A 20036-nucleotide genomic window follows, 5' to 3' on the forward strand; every position below is an offset into this window, starting at 1 on the left:
TTATCTCCAAAATGAAGTTTAATAAGATTAGGAATCGAAAGAGCTCGTGATTCTGAGTAGAAATAAGATAAACTTACCAAATTCGAAAAAAGTATAGCATACAGCTTTACCTAGAGTTAGACCAAGAAAAGTCTGCAACGATTTCGAAAGAAGACGCAGTGCGAGTGTTATTTATACGTCATAAATTCATAGAAGTTTGACTTTTAAAATAACACTTGCACTGCTGGTGGTATCAAAATCATTTCAGACTTTTCTTGGTCAAACTCTCAATAAAATGGCCTATGTAGATATTTTATTTAATCAATCCTAGTTCCTAGTTTTTGCTAGATAGAGTTCTAGGTACAGTTACATTTAAAGAGTGTACCTGTTAGTAGGAAGTAATTTTCTGATACAAACTATTTTCTTTTGTACTCTCCCCTTGGTAAGGGTTCCGTAAGCCGTCTGTCGTTTCCTTAGGGTCCCGTAAACAGGGAAACCTTTTAGTTTTTGACGATTTGATACGCTTGTCGGGTTTAAAGGGATGTGAAATGTGTTTATGAATTATTTATTACTGGAGGTGTGTTTTAAAGTTGCGGTTTTCAAAGGCGTGTATGTGTATTTTATATTATTCCTTGCCGGTGTCTATATTTCCGTGTTCTTATAACCCGGCAACCTTCAAATCAAGAGTGAACAGACACCTTCTGGGCGAGCTCGCTCCATCGTAGGCCACGTCTACGCCTCGGCTAGTCTGTGGCCAATACATTATAATAATAAAAAAAAAATGAATAACATGCTGTGTCCATATGAGAAATATGAGCTGAATGAGTATGAGTTGAAAAAGTTTCGACAAGCAAAGTTATAACAAATCTATGAGGCATTATAGACATTATAGTATTAGTACGAGCAAAGAGAATAGAGTAGGTATACAGAGGCGGATTGTCAAAGTAAATTATGTAGCCACTGCAAATTTACTGCCATCTTTCGACAGAAGATTAACACTGTTAGAACGCCATTTGACTTTGATCCTTATTCTTTCACTGATATGTGTTAACTTGTTAAATATGAATATTAACGCCATTAACTCTACACTAGGCCAAAGGTATGGTGCAATGTTTTCGAGCGAATTTAAATGCCTAGTGTAGTGGAAATAGCATTGAACGAAATACACGAAATCGAGCGGTCGAAATTCAAAAATCGGCCCCCAGGGCAAGTTACTTAAAAGCTTGAAACGCCATTATAAAAAAAAAAGCTTGTAAAAAAGCAGTCGTGTCTACAATATTAAATACTAAATACTCATAAAAACCTCACAAAGGCCACAAAAGATATAGGTAAGCTTAACCTTCACACTGACAAGAGATCATATTAATTTAACGGTAAACAGATTTAACACATTATAATGTTAATGTTATTAATGTAAGTTTAGATTGAGCTTCACGACGGATTGCGTAAGTCGCACAGTATTTGGGTCGCGTGCTCAAAATGCAACCTCTCACTTCGTGAACTATTGTTAGTCATTGCCTTTGGTGGCTTACAAATATAACTACACGTTTAAGGATCACGCTAGACTGGGCCGAGGCAGGGCCGGAGCTTCCTGCGCTTCGTATTCTATGGAAAGCACCACGTGATCACCGATCAGGCGTCATAGAAAATTACATGTCGGACGCCTCGGCCCGGGCATGGCCCGGTCTAGCCGTAGCGTGTCATCCTTAAACAGACTGGCGAAAAAGGGAAGTGTTTAAAGTGTGCAGTCGCTAAGGTACTTACTAAAAAGTGGAAATGCAAAAAATGCGTTAAAACACATACTAGTGTAACTAGTTGTGATTATATTTACGAGCAGGCGACCAAACCCCTCAAATGTAGAGCGTGCATTATGATTTCAGTGATACATTTGCTTTTGGTAAATATGTCCCTATTTGTAACACTATAAGCATTGGTCGTAGGTAAATTATATTTAGTCAAGGAATTTGATTTCTGTGTCAATACTGTCAATCAATATTAAGGCCGCTAGGGATCTCATATTATTGCCACTATGACAAGTTAGGAAGACTAATACGAAAGTTGCACTAAAATCAAAAATCCTGACTGACGAAATGTATATTTTTATGTAATCTGTAGGTACCTATGTTAGTAAATCAATAAAAACATTCATAGTGCCTAGCTTTATTGTCAAGCTTATATAACACTAAATACTCGTACATAACTTTGTAACAAGAACAAGATGTAACTAAGCCTGCAGTGTAAACCGCAGACGATCTTATTTCGCAGACCTGATACCATCACCCACAGTACCACACTGTTAACTGTACATCGGTGGACCTTATGCCTTATTACAGGAGTGTTGCTGTTTGTTCTTACCGGGATACACTTGCATGCTGATGATACCGCAATCGTGATAAATAGATGACTAGATATCATGTTTATCACGCGATGGAGACAAGTTAAATACTTACCTATTAGTTTTTTATTACAACAAAATGGATATGTTGAGATACTCACTGCACTGCCACACATGTTAAATTGACGGTCAATATAAATAAATGCCAAAACAAAAGTAATTTGTGACCAATCCACCGAAAGTACTTTTTGTACCGAGACTGACTGAAATAGCAAGACACATACGTACATTTCCGTGAAAATACAATGCATACTTATGCACTATAACCAGGCGTGGCTCACTCCGCGATTTCGTCGCTTTGCTACAGGTAGCTAATTGTACATCCGTTCGGCCCCAATTTTGGGGAAAGCCATAAGCCGCGCGTGGCGCTGTCGCCACCTAGCGGCCATATCTGTGCTGATCGCAACAGACGCGTTTTGTTAGAGAGTGAGTCTTCTGTACCTAGTACTATTATTTATTCTGTGCTACAACTGTAAAGCAATGAATGGTTTAAAATGTTATGGAAATATATAATTATTCCGTTTCGAATCTGACTTTACCATGATGTCTTAAAGAGAATGCTCGTCTAACGATGAAAGAGTTCTTTGCCATTTCTACAAAACAGATTATATTTCCAATTTACCAAGCAGAAACTGTTACTAAAATCCATTAAGGGTTATACGACTAATAAAACTAGTAAGTACGCCATATAATGTTTTAATATCACACAGTGTTGTTAGCAGTAAAGTTCCCGTTGCGTAATCTTGAGTTAATTGCTTAATACTAGTATCGATGACTACCGGATGGTTGTGGAGAGGTTTATGGTTATTATATACTTGTACGTAGGTACTACTTACAGACCACACACCGAAGTCATTGGGATCAATAGTGCGTTTGCAAAAAATTATACACTATACAGTATAGTGTATAATTTTTCGTTATACACTATACTGTATAGTGTATACTGTATAAAACGACATGAATCAATTATGTTCATATCATAGTTCAGTCAGCTCAGCTGCAGAGATAACTGACCCGCCTTCTGCATAGAAATTTGTTTGCACGGGGGGTCAACTATATCTGCATTTGACTGTAGGTACCTACAGTCAAATGCAGAGATAGTAGACATCTTATAACTATAACAGTTATAATAAACTTATCCATTTGCTTTCGAAAAACACTATTTGATGAAGTGGCACTCCTGATGAAAACCATAAAGTCCAATCCAAATCCTCGCCAATTGTAACTGTTCTTAAACAGTTACAATCGGATTAGACTTTATGGTTTTCATCAGGAGTACCACTTCATCAAATAGTGCTTTCCGAAAGCAAATGCATGGTTCTATAAAAATTAATGTAAACTAGAGATTTACGTACTTATATAATATTTAGAGTTCCCTCTAGAGATATTATATAACCCTCTTATGGGTTTTTTTCTATAAGATCCCATCCTATCATAAAATCCTGACCTGATGACAGTGAAATCAACCAAACACTAAATCCTACCTTTAAAAACCCTTCTCTCAATTCCAGATCTCTCTGCGAAGAGCTGAACACCTGCCGCCTCGACGCCACCAGCATCGCCCGTTGCTTCGTCAACAACACGTCCGGCTTCTCCGTGTACACATCTTATTGCACCGGCTACCCGCGCACCATGGCTCGACTGGCAGCACTGGCTGGCAAGAGCCAGAGTGCCAGAGAGTTTAGGGAGAGGCAGCTGGCTCTAGGGCATCCGCTGCCGTTGGCGAGTTACTTGTTGAAGCCGGTGCAGAGGATATTGAAGTATCATCTGTTGCTACAGGTATGATACTTGTTTTTTCGTTAGATTTCGCTTTTAAATCAATAATCTATTTGTAGTCGATTTTTAGGTTTTCGGAAAAAAAACACAGGATAATAGCGATTAACTCTTATTGCTATTATATCCCTCTATGCCACATGGCACAATCAAGTAATAACTTGGTGTTTTTTTCATACCCGAATACGTCAAAAGACTCAAAGGTTTAAACCTTAACGCAGTACCTATTATACACATTAAATACCTTTAAAACAAAACAAAAACCTAATTATTTATATCGATCCGGCCGTCTTGGAAAAGTCGGGGACGGGGAACATCATGATTACGTAAGAGATGACTTCAGTGAGATGATTTCAGTGAGATGATTTCAACAATGACTTCAATTTAACAAATCTTATTTCACCTTTTTTATGCAGGTGTATTGTAATCTGTTGCCAATCATCTATTATTTCACGGGCCTATAGACGTTAATTCAGATGCGATGCTAAACACTCTATAATAGCAACACGATGGTTTTATCTTCGTGACTTTTAGGGCGTATTGCGAAAACTTAAAAAAACTGTCATATAAGTGAAAGTTATTTTTTTTGGTCCCGTGGGCCACGGCGTTCGCATTCAGTGGCCGCGAAAAAATAAAATAAAAATTTCTTTATCTCTCTATAGCTCAAATATGCAAGCGATAGAAAAGCAGATGACTTCAATGTAAGTGGCATTAATACCTTCTAAAATATTCGTTACGTCGTTTTTGTGTCTTTTTAAACATAAGTAGTTACCTACTCACACTAACTATAATAGATAAAAAAAAATTTTTTTTAGCAAGTGGCATTAGCTCGTATGTAACACGTCTCTATCCGCAGCTCCTCCAAAATGTAGGACAGAAACTTGCTCCATACGCACGTTTGACTTAGCCTTCATTCCTTGCCAAATACCCAGTTTATTTTTTAACACTCCGGTATTTTGAATTTTGTTAAATGTTCCAGAACGTGGTGAAGCAATGTGCGACAAGAGAGACGGAGTTCGCTCTAATGCAGATGACGGGCATCGCGCAACACATCGACGACATGAAGAGGAGACACGAACACGCTGTCAGAGTACAGGCAAGTTTTTATCACCGTATGGTGTCGTATAAATACGTGACTTTGTGGCATCTTCTTTGTCACCATTAACGTCATGCCTTAAGGGAGACGGAGTTCGCATTAATGCAGATGACGGGCATCGCACAACATATCGACGACATGAAGAGGAGACACGAACACGCTGTCAGAGTAGGTACAGGTTATCTTACCCCCTTAAGGTTGACTCACGCTAGAATGGTCCTGGCCCGGGCCGACGCGCCGGACACTTCGTCAGGGGTGCGAAACTCCTGACTTCGGCCAAACTCGGCTCCGCTCGGCTCAGCATTGCTCCGAGCAATTAATAGGGTTGGCACCACTTGACTTCCTTTTGCGTGCTCGCACAGATAAGATAATCACTTGAATTTTGACAACCCTAAATAGCCGAAAGGGATAGTGCCATATATTAGAAAGGGATAGCATGATTCGACCCTGAACCGCTGTCAAACTTCGGTTTTGTAGGAAGTTTCCTTTCTGTACGGCAGTACTATTATTTATTCTGTGACTTCGTTTTCGTCATCTCGTGGTCACCGAGTAACATTTTAAAGTCTCATTGTTAAAACTAAGCTAGCAATGCCTACTTACTTATGTACTTATAGACATACTATAATTAGCAATGTGTTTTCCAGGAGATACAATCGCTCCTGTACGGCTGGACTGGACCGGACCTGACCACGTACGGGGAGCTGTGTGCCGAAGGGACATTCAGGTTTGTAGCATCATTCATTCATGATTACACATTGAAAATTATCAAAGAAAAGATAAACAGCCTTCAGTGTCTTCTGCTTTTGCGGTTAGACTTATTCCTAGATAAGACCAAGAGTCGGCAAACTTTTAAGAAGAACCAGCTTGAGTAGAAATTCTGTGTTGTCAGGGATTTCCTATATGTAAGCTCCCCCAGTTTCATACTAAAGGAGTCCTTGATCCGCTTGGCTCTTTAAAACCCAAATGCTGTGTAGGCAGAAGTTCTTACCATGTCTACCATGAGTCACTGACAGTGTCAAAACTGACATATACGCTATCGTCTACGTAATTTACTTTCTATACCTTTCGCTCGCACTAATATGTGAGTACGAATGAGATGAATAGAAAGTAAGTTACGTTCTCGATAGCGTTTATGTCAGTGCCAAACTGGTGGTAGCCACACTAATCTAATTGAATGCGTTTCCGCAGAGTATTCGGCGCGAAGGCGATGCGGCACGCCTTCCTCTTCGACAAAATGCTGCTGGTGACGAAGAACCGTGAAGACGGGATCCTTGCATACAAGTCACATATCATGGTAAGTTCTAGTTTCATCTGGATTGAAGATTATACCTCCACCAAAAACGTCAACTGACGCGGTTCACGATGACGCTCCGCGCACGATAGTGGCGGTTAAAATGCTGCTGGTGACGAAGAACCGTGAAGAAGGGATCCTTGCATACAAGTCACATATCATGGTAAGTTCTAGTTTCATCTGGATTGAAGGTTATACCCCCACCAAAGACGTCAACTGACGCGCGCGGTTACAGCCCGATATCAACTTTCGTGCATTCCGGCGCGGTTCACGATGACGCACGATAGTGGCGGTTAAAATGCTGCTGGTGACGAAGAACCGTGAAGACGGGATCCTTGCATACAATTAAGTCACATATCATGGTAAGTTGTTTCTCCTGGATTTAAAAACCAATCCTAAGCTTGCCTAAAGATGATATACTTAATGCTTTCGGTTATACCTTTAATTCTTCTGGCTTTTTCAATATCTTTTCCAGACTTCTTTTGCAAGAACTAGAAGGATTTTCCAAAAAAATCTAAATATATACCAATTAGTTAAGTTTTCGAGGTTAGGTATTTTGACGACGTTATTTTGACCCATTTCACGAAAGTCCACCATTTTTTTTATCCATACTTAGATTTGAGTAAAACCAATCTTATTTTAACCTTAAATTGAAGGTAGTCTAAGGTAAAGTGAAGTTGTACCACATGAACGTGAGTAAATAGGCATTCCGATATCATCATATCACAACTTATATATTACTTATATTTCAGTGCAACAACATGATGCTGGTCGAATCCATCGCGGGCGCCCCTCTCTCCTTCCACGTCATCCCGTGGGACGCGCCGCGCGCGCAGCTAACACTGCAAGCGAGGTCACCGAGACACAAGCGAGAATGGACCTTATTACTAAAGCGGGTAAGTTCACATTCGGTTGAGTACTTTATGGGCGCTTGGGACCTTCTAGCGACGCGTCGTCTTGCTTGAGCTGTAGAATGGTCGCCGAGATACAAGCGACAGTGGACCTTATTGCTGAAGCGGGTAAGTTGAAAGTTGATTATTCTTTTGTGAAAGCATATACACGTATAGAAGACTTCGACGCTGCGCTTTTCTCCCGGAAACGTAGACTAGACGTAGACTCGTTCAAGACCAAATATATTGAATGGGAAAGTTGAGCTCTTCAGTGCAAAATGGGTATCGATAGATTCCTCAAACTAGATCACACAAATATTGAGCTAGTGTAGCAAGAAAACAAGAAATAAATTAACTGTTTTTCTTTTTTCAGGTAATATTGGAGAACTACAATGCAGTGATCCCGTCCCACGCGAGACAACTTGTGATGGAGCTCGGACAGAATAAAACTGATGGTGAGTTTTATATATCATCAATCATCATATTTATGCGATATTTTACTCTTGCAAAAACTATATGATTCTTAAAGAAAAACGCTTTTTTTGTGTAACATGTCTGTTTTCTTCATATATATGCTCTCATTACAGATGATATGCTGGCAGAAAAGTCTCACAACCTAATAACGCAAGCATCAATGAGGAAACAACTCTCGGCCCCAGAATACCTCGAGAAACGGAAGCTAGAGCGAGAGAGAAGAAAATCCTTCGAGAACGGAGTGAGAGGTAGAATGAAGAAGAACATGAAATACAGCGTCCCTAACAGCAGAACTGGTACTCAAGACTGCGACTGCGCACAGGTATCTTTAGAAAAAGGGACGGACTATACATGCGATAGCTGTTATATAGATCTCTGCTCTGACTGTGAAGCAGAAATGACCAAAAAAGATAAAGATTGTAGCTGTAGCCATGATGATGGTAAAGAAAAATGCCCGGAATGTGACAGAGCATTACAGTACATTGATTCAGGTAGCGCTGAACATTTAGAAAGAAAACAATCTGTTTGTAAATGCTCCGATTTCAAATCCTCTCAAGAAAGCTTTGCGAAAGAATACAACGGTTCTTTGAATAAAATCAGAGGATACCATTCTTCTGATAATATTGTAGGTTACACTGACGCTAAAAGTAAAGATGATCTTAGCGACACTAATAACTCGTTAGTAAACGTTAGGAATATACCTAAATCGTGTCTAAAATGCGCGAAGATCAAAGAAAATATAGTGACCGATTCAACTAGTACTATACATTCGAGGAAATCTAGGTGTAATGACAATGACAAACACAAGACAGATACGTTAAGGTCCAAGTCTAAAGAAGATCCTCAACGATCTAAATTGTCTAAAATAGGTACGTGGAGACGAAAGTCTGAACCTGGTTTACAACAAAACACAGGTATCATGATTAAGAAAAACATGGATAGTGATACTGATAGAAACGAAGGGAAAGGCACAGAAAAGATCGAATTTGAATGTCGTAACTGTGGTTCGAATAAAATCACAAGAAAAGTAAAGAATAGCGAAGGTGTCATCATATCAGACCCTGAAGTTGATGCTAGAAAGGGCAGTAACAGTAGTTTGAAACCAACGATTGAAATAAAGATGTACAACACAAAGAAAGTACCAAAGAAAATATCGAAATTAAAGAAAAACAGAGCAAATGGATTACGATTAGGGACCGACACCACTGCAAAGTTCTATGCTGATTTTTCAACAGACGTGTCCACTGAAAATATTTTACACATTTCTGAATCTACTGACAGTCTGAATGTTGACAAATCCAAGGACAGTACACCTAGTTCAGTTGTGCCAGAAACTATAAGTAAAGACGAAGACATTGACGAAGAAACGTATAAAAAGTTAATAGAAAAGACGGATTCTTTTAAAAAGAACGAACTAGAGAAAGTCAAGTATTTAAACAAGCAGAAAGTAATAAATGAAGGGTCTGAAACTGAAGAAAAAATTGAAACAAGAGAAGACGTCCCGAGTGGTGAGGATGCAGAACAACCTTTGGAGCAAATAATATCGCAACTATTGATGCAAAATAGGGAGTTCCAGAAGTTATTAAAGAAACAACAGCTACGAAACAGTGCTCAAAGAAGGCACCAGAGACTACTTAAGTCGCATTCAAATCCTGAACAGCCAATAAATAAACCTAAATATTGCCGGCAAGCTTCTGAAACTTTACTAGTAAGTAAAGACGAACCAGACGTACAAGTATTAAGTCCTCCCAATGAAGTAAATGATGCATCCGATGATGATCATATTTATGAGACTTTAAGAGTAGAAAACAGAGTTGACGATGGTTTACATACATTAAACTCTAAAAGTAAATCTATTCAGCATACGTCTCATGTTCCCCGACCAAAAAGAATACCTTCACCGCCAAATGCTACCACTAAAGTAAAGAATGTAGAATCAGATTACGTTTACCTTTCTTTTGATAAACTGAACAAACTACAAGACAGTGAAGGCATATATGACGTACCTGTCAAATCTCCTGAAAAGGTCAAATCTCAAACTGATGAATGTTATGAGACAATGGAACATCGTGGTCCCACTATCGATAATAGTACTGAAAATCTTTATGATAGCTTAATGGAAATCTGTAGAAGAAAGAAAGAGACACCAAACACACTACCCGGGGATTACTTGCCTATGAGTCCCGACCAGCAAAGTCCTAATACACCAGAGATTTGGCTTAGTCGACAAAAAGAACATTTCAATGTATCAAGAGACAGAAAATCTGGTTCTTTGCCAAGGAGCTTCCAAGTTATAACAAATAATCAAGAGGAAAATGCGTTAACCTCATTCAAATGTAAACCTAACAGTAACAGTAAAACGTATTTGAATAGAGATGGAAAAGTTATGAGTACAGATAGACCATTCACGATTGCATCAGACAAAAGTGAAATTAGTTATGACGATGTTGAAAATTACATGAGTGAAGGAGACATACTTAAATTCAATAAAACCACGAACTCTAATGACAGTGATTACGTACAAAATATCAGTCAATCTACATTAGAACTAGAACAAGAAATAGACAAGTGTTACAAAAACAATTTCGAAAAGGATCTCGATGCTAATAAAAATGAAAATTTGCTTACTGTTTCTCAGCCAAACCTGAATACATCTACCACGTCATCATGTGAAGTATTGCCGTTAGAAAGCAATGATGACAAGAAAGAAATTGATGTCATTCACCCGGAACATAAGATTTACAAACCAACCAGCAACATGTTATCTCTTAAAAATGTTTTAAGTCGTTTTAAGAATAGGTCGCCTCCGAAAAATACTGAAGAAGAAATTAACGCTAATGATCAAAGTAGTCCAGAAATTAAAACGGACGCAAAGAGCCCTACGAGTGAAAAGCGACCTGGCTTAAATCCAAGAAGTTATTCCAAAAACCTTTTACAAAGGTTTAGAAGTATTATAGGCGACGAACATGCAGACGACAATCAAAATAGGACTGAAACTAAAAAAATAGCTGATGATATAAAAAATCCAGTGAAGACAGATATAAAAGTAGTGATCACTTCAACAGATGCCAGTCCCACGACATCTACCGTAGTGTATTCTGCCAACAATGATCCTATGAGTAAAAGTGTCTATGAGCAAACTACTTTGACAGAAAGTCAAAACGAAAAGAACAATTTAGAGACTTTGTCACACAGTTGTGACAATATTCCTCAGAAACCAGAAGTAATCAGACCAAATTACGAAAAGAGCGTAAGTTTGGTGACTAACATATCAAATGCTTCTTCTCCGTCCAAATCTACTAGTAATTCCTATCAGAGCTTAAATAAACTACCAATTTATATGCAAGGAAGTAAACATTTAGGGGCCAGGATAGCACAACGCGAATATGCAGATCCAGTCACGTTAGTAAAAGAAAAATCTGCCTTAAAGAATGTTAATGTACTTATTAATAAAAACGCCGTTAGACCTGACAGTTTGTTTTCAAATTCGTCATTTGTTACTACGTCCAGTGAAAGTGCAGATCAAGAATTAAAGCAAGATGCTAAAAAGGATAACAATAAAGATAAATCAATTAATGCAAATTCAGATGAGAGTTTCTACGAAAAGTCATTTGAGAAAATAGAACATGTGGTTGATGAAGATGTGTATAGGGATTCAGCTGTGTATTCCGACCAAGAAGAAGTGGAAGAATCTAAAACTGAATCGTCTGAAGTAAAATCGGTTAGCAAATCTGTTTCGAGAATAGAAAGTATCAAACACAGTTCCTCATTTAGAGCACAAAGGGTAACTGTGACATCTAGTGTTTGTAATACTAAAGCTACAGTAGCAAAGAAAATTCCTGAAGCTAAAACTAAAACTGAACAGAAAGCTTTAGATAAAGATAAGCCAAAAGCCCCTCCTGTTCCAGTCAAACCAAAAATTACTAACATCCCTACACCCATGGTTAAAAATATCGCAATAAATAAAAATAACCTAGCAAAAAATCAAGATCAGTCATCATCATCAGAATCAGTTAACATGAAAACTATTCGTAGAAACACTAGTTACATTCACAAAATAAAATCTGCAACAACAGAACAAAATACCGAAGGCAAAGTCGAAGTGAAAGTAAACGAAGACGCTAAAGAAGAAACAGATGGTTCTGGAATACCTAAGCCAACAGGTAATATACAAATTAAGAGGCTAAGTTTTGAAAGAGCTAGTCTCGACTCTGCAACGAGAAAAATAAGGACGAACGAAACAAAACGTACGTCAGTAGAACCACAAAAAACGTCAAAGAGTGTTCTTGAGAGGCGAATGGAGATAGAAATGATGTCGAAAAGCTTGACGAAGCCAAGTCAGATAGCGAAGAAGCCAGCAGCAAAACCTAAACCGATTTCTACTAAAGTTGCGAGTTTCGAACGAAGCGTAAGCGAAGTTAGAGGCTCTACTAAAGTTACTAGCTTTGAAAGAAGTGTGAGTGAGGCTAAGAATGAAGTATTAGTTGAGGCTACTGTTTCGAATGAAGAAAATAGGGAAGAGTGTAAGACGGAAGTTAGCGATGATCCGAAAAGTAGTTGGGTGAAGCAGGTTGTTAATAAATTCCAATAAGCTTATTTTGCTGAGCACCACAAATGAATTCGATCTTGAGAAACACAAAATTTGACAAATGACTAAAGCAGCGGTTCTCAAACTTTTTTGGTGACCCTTTTGGAAAGCGAAATATTTGACGGAACCCCAAATTAAAAATTTTCGTTCGTCACTGTGGACCAGATATACACCTATAGAACAGCTGGTTTTTTTCTTATTATTACAAGTATTTTCGCGGAACCCCAACAGAGGCTTTGCGGAACCCTAGGGTTCCGCGGAACACACTTTGAGAATGGCTGGACTAAAGTAATTGCAAATCGATTTAGTTTCATGCATTATGTATTTGACAGAATTGTAAATGCGTTTGAAAGTATGCGAGTATTTTGACAATGTAACGAAAAAAAGTTTGTTATTAAAATGTCATGAATGTTAGTGTTGTCAAGTTTTTAGTGCTCCAAACAGAATACAAAAACGTATCAGTTAGCTATTGTTAGACGCAAATTATCGAAAAACAAGTGGTCATATTTTTTCGTCAAATAAGTTGATATTTTAGTATTTGCTCTCGTTTATTAACGTAATGTATTGCATTTAACGTCCGTCTGGTTTTGTACACCACTGTTTAAATCCATTATACATGTAGAAGTACTTCTAGATGTAAGCGTAATTGTTGATTGTAAATATTTTAACTATCAAACCTCCCTGAGCTTTGATATCTTGTGCCATAGACAAAAGAAGATAATTTAGTATATTTTATCTATATTCTATACTCTACGCACAAAATAATGGACACGCACAAAGAGGTAGCGTCGAAATTTATGACGAAAAATTATCATTTGACATTTAATCTGCTATATGTATCTTTGTGCAATCCTTTATATCTTATGCTCACTATGTAAATAAATTTGTTAAAATGCTTATTTTGCTATGTATTTATTCAAAAGTGCCATTGCAAATGATATCTCATTAGGTATATACACAAAAATAATATTTTCCGTGCAATTTGATTAACGATTTACTTAAAAGTATTTATTTTTTTAATAGATTTAGTTTTTGTTGTATACTGGGTCAAGCAGATCTTGTCAGTAGAAAAAGGCGGCAAATTTGAAAAATGTAGGCGCGAAAGGATATCATCCCATAGAAAATTTGAATTTCGCGCCTTTTTCTACTGACAAGATTTGCTTGACCATCTATAGTTACTAACACCAAAAAGTAGATTTTGTTTATAGTATTATTTTTACTAATTTTTTACGATACGTTGCTGTTTATTTTTTAACCTTCGACATTAGTTTGTTAATTTCATTTTCGTGTATTAGTACATTGTCATTGTCATTTTGTTTTAATAGAAGTATTGTAAGACATTTTCTGAATGTTATACTTAATTTGTCGAGACTGCTAGGAAGATAAGACTATAATTATATCAATTAACGAGTTTTAACCCTAATCCAACTAAAATAATCAGAAATATATGAACTTCTCAATTGATTTACACTACGTTTCTTACCGATACCTGTCAAAGCAAGAAATAATTAACCTTTTTAAATTAGTTTAAAATTCCGTTGCACTCAGACATTAAAAATGTAAGTATTATTATATTTTTTACCTTTTATAAAATTTAAATTCATATATTTCTGGTAACACAATCATAGTTAATTTGAACTAACACGTTATAATTAATTGCATACACTATAAAATAAAATAGCAAGAATATTTTTTATAAAATGTCAAGTTATATCCCAACGAGTTAGACCAAGAGCCAGTAACTCAAATAATCACTTTTTTGTAACATTTTTCTATTCACGTTAAGCCTTGCTGGCAAGGAAAAAAAAACGACTTAGAGTTACTGGCTTTAATGAAAAGGAATTATGTATTACAAACGTCTAACATGAAATCATGTCACGTGTTCTTTAAAATTAAACGTAAATTGTACGTTCTTTTTCTTTTTCTCCGTTTCTCAAAAATGTGTAGCGAAAGGGATAGAACGATAAGATAATGTTTGATGCAGTTTTTTATGGAACTGAATAATACATATGTACCTACACTACTTACATGTAAGGTAGCAACGATTAGATAAGTATTACTAATGAACTTTACAATGTCAAGGTAGCCTTTGATAACAATAAAACATTTTTTCTTAATTTGTTTAATTTTATTCCCTACGCCACCGTATATTTATTCCTTAAGCTTGTGGGACTATGTTCTACTTTTAAAGATATACCTATCCCTGTTCTTATTAAATAAAATAACCAAAAATGATGGACTTCACAAAACAGTTATTAATGCTATCAGATAAGATCTTCTCAGCAGTTCCAATTTACTAAATCGTGCTTTATGAGAGTTGATTCAGATATAATTTTACCGTAACATAATGATGAAACCAACATATATTTATAATCGATTGTTTTAAAGTCGAGCGACGGTTTCTCATAAAAAACAAAGCTCAGTACATAACCCAAAAAAGGTATTAAGAAAACGGCAGACACGTATGTTTCGATCTACTTATTCCAAATCGTAATACACAGCATGATATCGCAAAAACGGGTTCGGTTCAAGTAATTTACTTATTTAAAATTCCGAAGGATATTTTCTAAGTCAGTGGTACCCAAAGTTGACTGGGCGCCGACCCACCTAACAAAAACGTCCAAATTTGGGACCCACCTCTTGGCCGTCTTAAAAAGGGCATGAAATATAATTGGTAACAGATTCCCTAGGAGTTTCAGGGCCCACTCAATATTCGCCCGCGACCCATAGTTTGGGAAATGCTGGTCTAAGTGCTCCTAATGTAGGTAAGTACCTACAGTAACCAATGCCTACAGTACTAAGCAATACAGGCCCCCAAATGGCATGTCGATGTTACGAGGGCACGCGACGCGATGGCACCGCCTTGCACCGCTGAAAATGGATTACGTTACCGTGATCTAAGCTTACAGAAAAATATTCGTTCATGGCCGGAGAGAAGAGAGCAAAAACATCTGCACAAGGTTCTTAAAACGGACTGTTTATAGTAGAGACGAATTATTAAAGTACGGTCATTATCAACATTACTCTTAAAAAAATGTATTTACTATTTTATTCATGAAAAACAAGTAAGTACAAATAAACATACTAAAACACTTCAAATAGATGTAAATAAAATCGTCGGTCGTTATAGTAGGTAGTAGAGTGCCCAGAAGGTTGGCCGTATTGCCCCTCTGCTCTGGATAGCAATGCTGATCTGCCGAGCTAATTAACAGCCCTCTGGTCACCCGCAAAAAAATAATAAAAATTAAATAAATTACTTATTTAATAATTATAAATTACGCTTTGCACCGCTTAAAAATTGATTATAATACCACGCGATTGATCATCTAAGTTTTGGAATAAACTAATTAATACATATATGGAAGAAGAGAAGAGATCAAAAATCTCACAAGATCAGTATCTGCACAAGGTTCATTCCGGATTGGCTATAGATAATAAGTGAAGTCAGGCCAGTCTTCTTCCTCGTGCCAGTCATTTTTGCCACGGCTCATGGGAGGGCTTGGCAACTAATGCCAAGAATTGACGTAGGCACTAGTTTTTACGAAAGCGACTGCCATCTGACCTTCCAACCCAAAGGGGAAACTAGGCCTTATTGGGATTAGTCCGGTTTCCTCACGATGTTTTCCTTCACCGAAAAGCAACTTGGCACGAGCCGGGGTTTGGACCGACCTCCGGATTAAAAGTCGCACGCTCTTACCGCTAGGCCACCAGCGCTTTTCAGGCCAGTCTTTTATGTAGGTACTTATGCAAAATTTTCGCATTTTTACGAGAATCCTTTATCTCTGCCATTGCGAATAAAAAAATATTTTTTGATTCCTGATAATACCGAAGGCTCAGACGCGTATAATCAGATAATAGTTATTATTGACGATGTTGCGTGTTTTCAGGCCGCCGCGCCGTCGATGTCTTTGCACGCGAGACACTACCTGTCTCCGCTACTAGGAGGTGGAAGCTTTTCAAGGCTGTTTTTTATATTTTTAGGTTTTTATTGACCAAACACACCTTCCAAATATTAAAGGTACTTCCGTTTTTAATTTATTAACCAAACACCATGGCAAATATTTGATTTTTTTTTAATAGGATCTCGTCGGAACTTAATGGGGAGTTAGGCAAGCCCTAACGATGCGGGTTCAAAGTCCCACAAAGTTTTTTTTAATGAAAAACTTAATCAACAATCTCGTAAGTAAATAATACTTCATAAATGATTCTGTTACCTGGAGCCGATTGCATAACAAACTACAACTAAAATTACAAGCGGAACTCCTTTTCTAATTTCACTTATTAAATAAGGAGTTCCGCTTGTAATATTAGTTGTAGTTTGTTATGCAATCGGCCCCTGTTTTAATTATACATAAATCCATAGAATAATGCATGCTTCAGATATAGAATATTGGTTCTTGGAGCAAACTGTATGAAATGATTTCTTCAAAGTTTTAGAACTAGAAATAAACTAAAATGAATTTGTCATTAATTGATTTTTAAATACTTCGAAATATTATCAAATACCAAATATAACAAAATATTCTACGCACACGTAAGTTATTCACATTAGGTAACGATTTCACTTGAAATACCTACAACATACCTACTTACATTTAAAAAACTACGCCCTAAAGACAGGTGCAGCTCTTGGCCTATGCCATCCCGAAGAAAACTATTCCGTTCGACAAAGACAGATACATCACCGCAACCCACTAGCGCGAAAGAGACAAAACACAGGAAGCATCGAGACTTCTTTCAAAAACCATTCCTTTTTCCACGGCCGCGTCGACGGCGCGCGTTTAAAATACATTCGAATTTTGAAAATAGCTTGTAAAATTCGCGGTAAAAATTTAAATATAGAACTGGCAGTCACGTTAAAATAACTACCTAACGATTCTAAACTTTAATTCAAACACAGTAAAGTTTTAATTACATTAAATTATTTTATAATTGCGTGAAAGAACGTAATAAGTGTAAATTTTACGTAATCGATTTTTAACTCTATTTCAATTGAAAAAAGTGTGTATTGCAATAATGGGTTCGACTAGTTACTTGACGAAGCCGAAGATGAGTGCGTACAGAACGAAGAGCGGGTCCAGTGTTGGGTCCGATAAGGAGATCAACGGCAAATTGCGACGGGCTAAAGTTAGGCAAGTAATTTTGGTTATAAAAAAAATTAAAATATTCTTTGTTATCTAATTTATTGAAGAAATATAGACTACATCGCGTTTATTTATATTTACTTACCTCGACTTTTTTAAAGACTTCCTTAAAAAATTAGCAATAATCGGTAATCAAATACTTTAAATTTTTATAAGAAGTTTACGTCGTAATTTATTTATTATCCTAAAATATATAATTTCTACTTAGAAATCAGTTTTACCTTTAATGTAAAGTAAAAAAGTTACCACCTACATAACTACTTATACCTTTTTAATTTAAAAATAACATGAATGCTAGGTATTGAAAATAACGCACGCAATATTAATATGTAAGATATTATTAACATACCAATTTTTTTCGTTCGATAACAGACGTTTATAATCAGCGCATAGGTGTAGGTATTAGACATGTGCGCCGCGCCGCCGCGCCGCCGCCGCCGACGATTTTTCCACGCCGCCGCCGCCGATAAAGTTGACCGGCGTATAATCGGCGTGGGAAATTTTGATACCTATCGTGTCTTATTCCATGTTGCGTAGTGAGTAGGTAGTGTCAGAGGTATAATTTAAATATCCTTATGCTTTTTCGCTTATTATTTGCCAGTGAACCAAATTAGCATCATTTCTGTCGTTGCGGTGTTAGCCGTGATAACGATTTAGCGTTAATTTAAACAAGATCTAGTTTCTGGATCTCGGGTTATTATTTGATATTTTATCGCACAGCTGTTTTGTAGAACGCATTTAGTTTTACATCAATAGTCTCTTGATTGTCTATACGGAGTATTACTGCAATGTTCTGCTGCCAGAGTGCAGCACTAATTTGTTTAGTAAACCATAGAGTAACTTATACATACTAGGCCTTAAACAGTTTTTTGACAAGTTTTCACTTTGGTTTTCACTATGACATTGATGCACCAAGGCGGTTTGTTTACAGGTGGCCTACAGCGAAACGCGAAAATCGAAATTTCTTTATCTGCCTCTCTATCGATCGAATAAGCAAGAGTGATAGAGAGGCAGAAACTGAACTTTCGATTGTCTTGTTTCACGGTAGGCCATGTGATTGACCTAGTGACGCATGATGTGTCGTTGATGATGTCAATGAGGTTTGTTCACTGTATGTGCTAATGGTACCACCTACGCAGAGCTTTGCCTAATATTCCCTATTTAATCAGTGAACTAAAGTCAAGAAAATAGCAGGTTCATATCCGAGGACATAAACATGCTAAGTATTTTCTTCTGAGAATCTCCAGCAAGCTGTCACCACGATTATAATTGCGTATTTTATGATTTCTCGTGTGATGCTGGTGACACGCATAAGGGTCTTCATATGATAGATATGATTTGATTTATTTATCACATAATATACAATTTCATTTAAAATTACACACGATCAATTCTTAGTCATTTTATGGTGATTATCAGCTTCTTTTACTTAACAATATATATTTCAATCAAAATTATAAAAGTCAGGTTAAAGCTTCGTAATGAGCTATACCTAAACAATTTAAGTAGGTAATCACCAAGTATCATCACTAAGCTGGCAGTAAAGAAAACAAAGTAGACCTTAATATTCCATAAAACGGGACACTTCAAAGACATTCTGTTGAGCGAATCAACAGAATGTCTTTGAAGTGCCAGAGACGTTTACTTTCGAAAACGATGACATCTTTATTCTATAGGTAAAATACATTTCTGTTAAACTTCAGTTCAGACAAATGTAAAGTAGTTCATAATTATTTCGTAACAAATCCTAGGTGAGGCGACAGCGGCTGGGAAAAGTCAATATAGATGACTGAACATATAAAGATTGTTTTTTGTGTTTTATTTGTATTCCGCTTACTAAGTAAAAATACTTCCTAAAATGTAGCGTTTTAAAGTATCCTTTTTATTTTAATATTTAAACATACCGTTGGCAACCGTTAGGTTGGTATTGGTAATAAATGGTTGCCAAGGGACATGATGGGATATAATTTTCGGCAATAATTTAGAAAACACACATAATATGTTTTGGATAGCCTAGTAAATACTTAGAAAGAAGGCTTTACTGTAGAGTTTCTACCGCCACGTTCTCATGCAGTATCAAAAATTATGCCCCGCCGATTTCACGCCGATCACGCCGCCGCCGCCGGTCAAAGAATCATCGGACGCCGCCGCCGATGATTTTGCCATCGGCGCACATCTCTAGTAGGTATATCTATGCCTACGAACCTAAGTACTTTTTGCTTAAAAAGCACTCAAGTGCCCTAATCAACTATTTTAATTAGTCACGCTAGAGTAGTGACGTCAAACAATCCACTCGTAATACGCTAGGCTAGGAATTGTGTCGCTTAACTTCAAACTCGGGTAAATCCATTCGACCCTCGCAGCAAATATCTACCCTTTTCTTAATACCAAAATCACATAATCTGA

General features: G+C 37.0%; 1 protein-coding gene across 1 annotated transcript in view; it reads left to right on the forward strand.

Annotated features, from left to right (window-relative positions):
- Nucleotides 1-14603, forward strand: part of LOC134801882 (uncharacterized) — a 180842-nt gene extending 166239 nt beyond the window's left edge. The window contains exons 5-11 of the mRNA XM_063774534.1: nucleotides 3886-4153; nucleotides 5127-5243; nucleotides 5888-5967; nucleotides 6432-6537; nucleotides 7287-7430; nucleotides 7798-7879; nucleotides 8012-14603. Coding sequence (XP_063630604.1) covers nucleotides 3886-4153; nucleotides 5127-5243; nucleotides 5888-5967; nucleotides 6432-6537; nucleotides 7287-7430; nucleotides 7798-7879; nucleotides 8012-12489 — 5275 coding nt within the window. The 3' untranslated portion in view covers nucleotides 12490-14603. The remainder of the gene's footprint in view (nucleotides 1-3885; nucleotides 4154-5126; nucleotides 5244-5887; nucleotides 5968-6431; nucleotides 6538-7286; nucleotides 7431-7797; nucleotides 7880-8011) is intronic.
- Nucleotides 14604-20036: the final 5433 nt, after the last annotated feature.

Source organism: Cydia splendana, chromosome 23 (assembly GCF_910591565.1).
Source record: "Cydia splendana chromosome 23, ilCydSple1.2, whole genome shotgun sequence".
Taxonomy (NCBI): Eukaryota; Metazoa; Arthropoda; class Insecta; order Lepidoptera; family Tortricidae; genus Cydia; species Cydia splendana.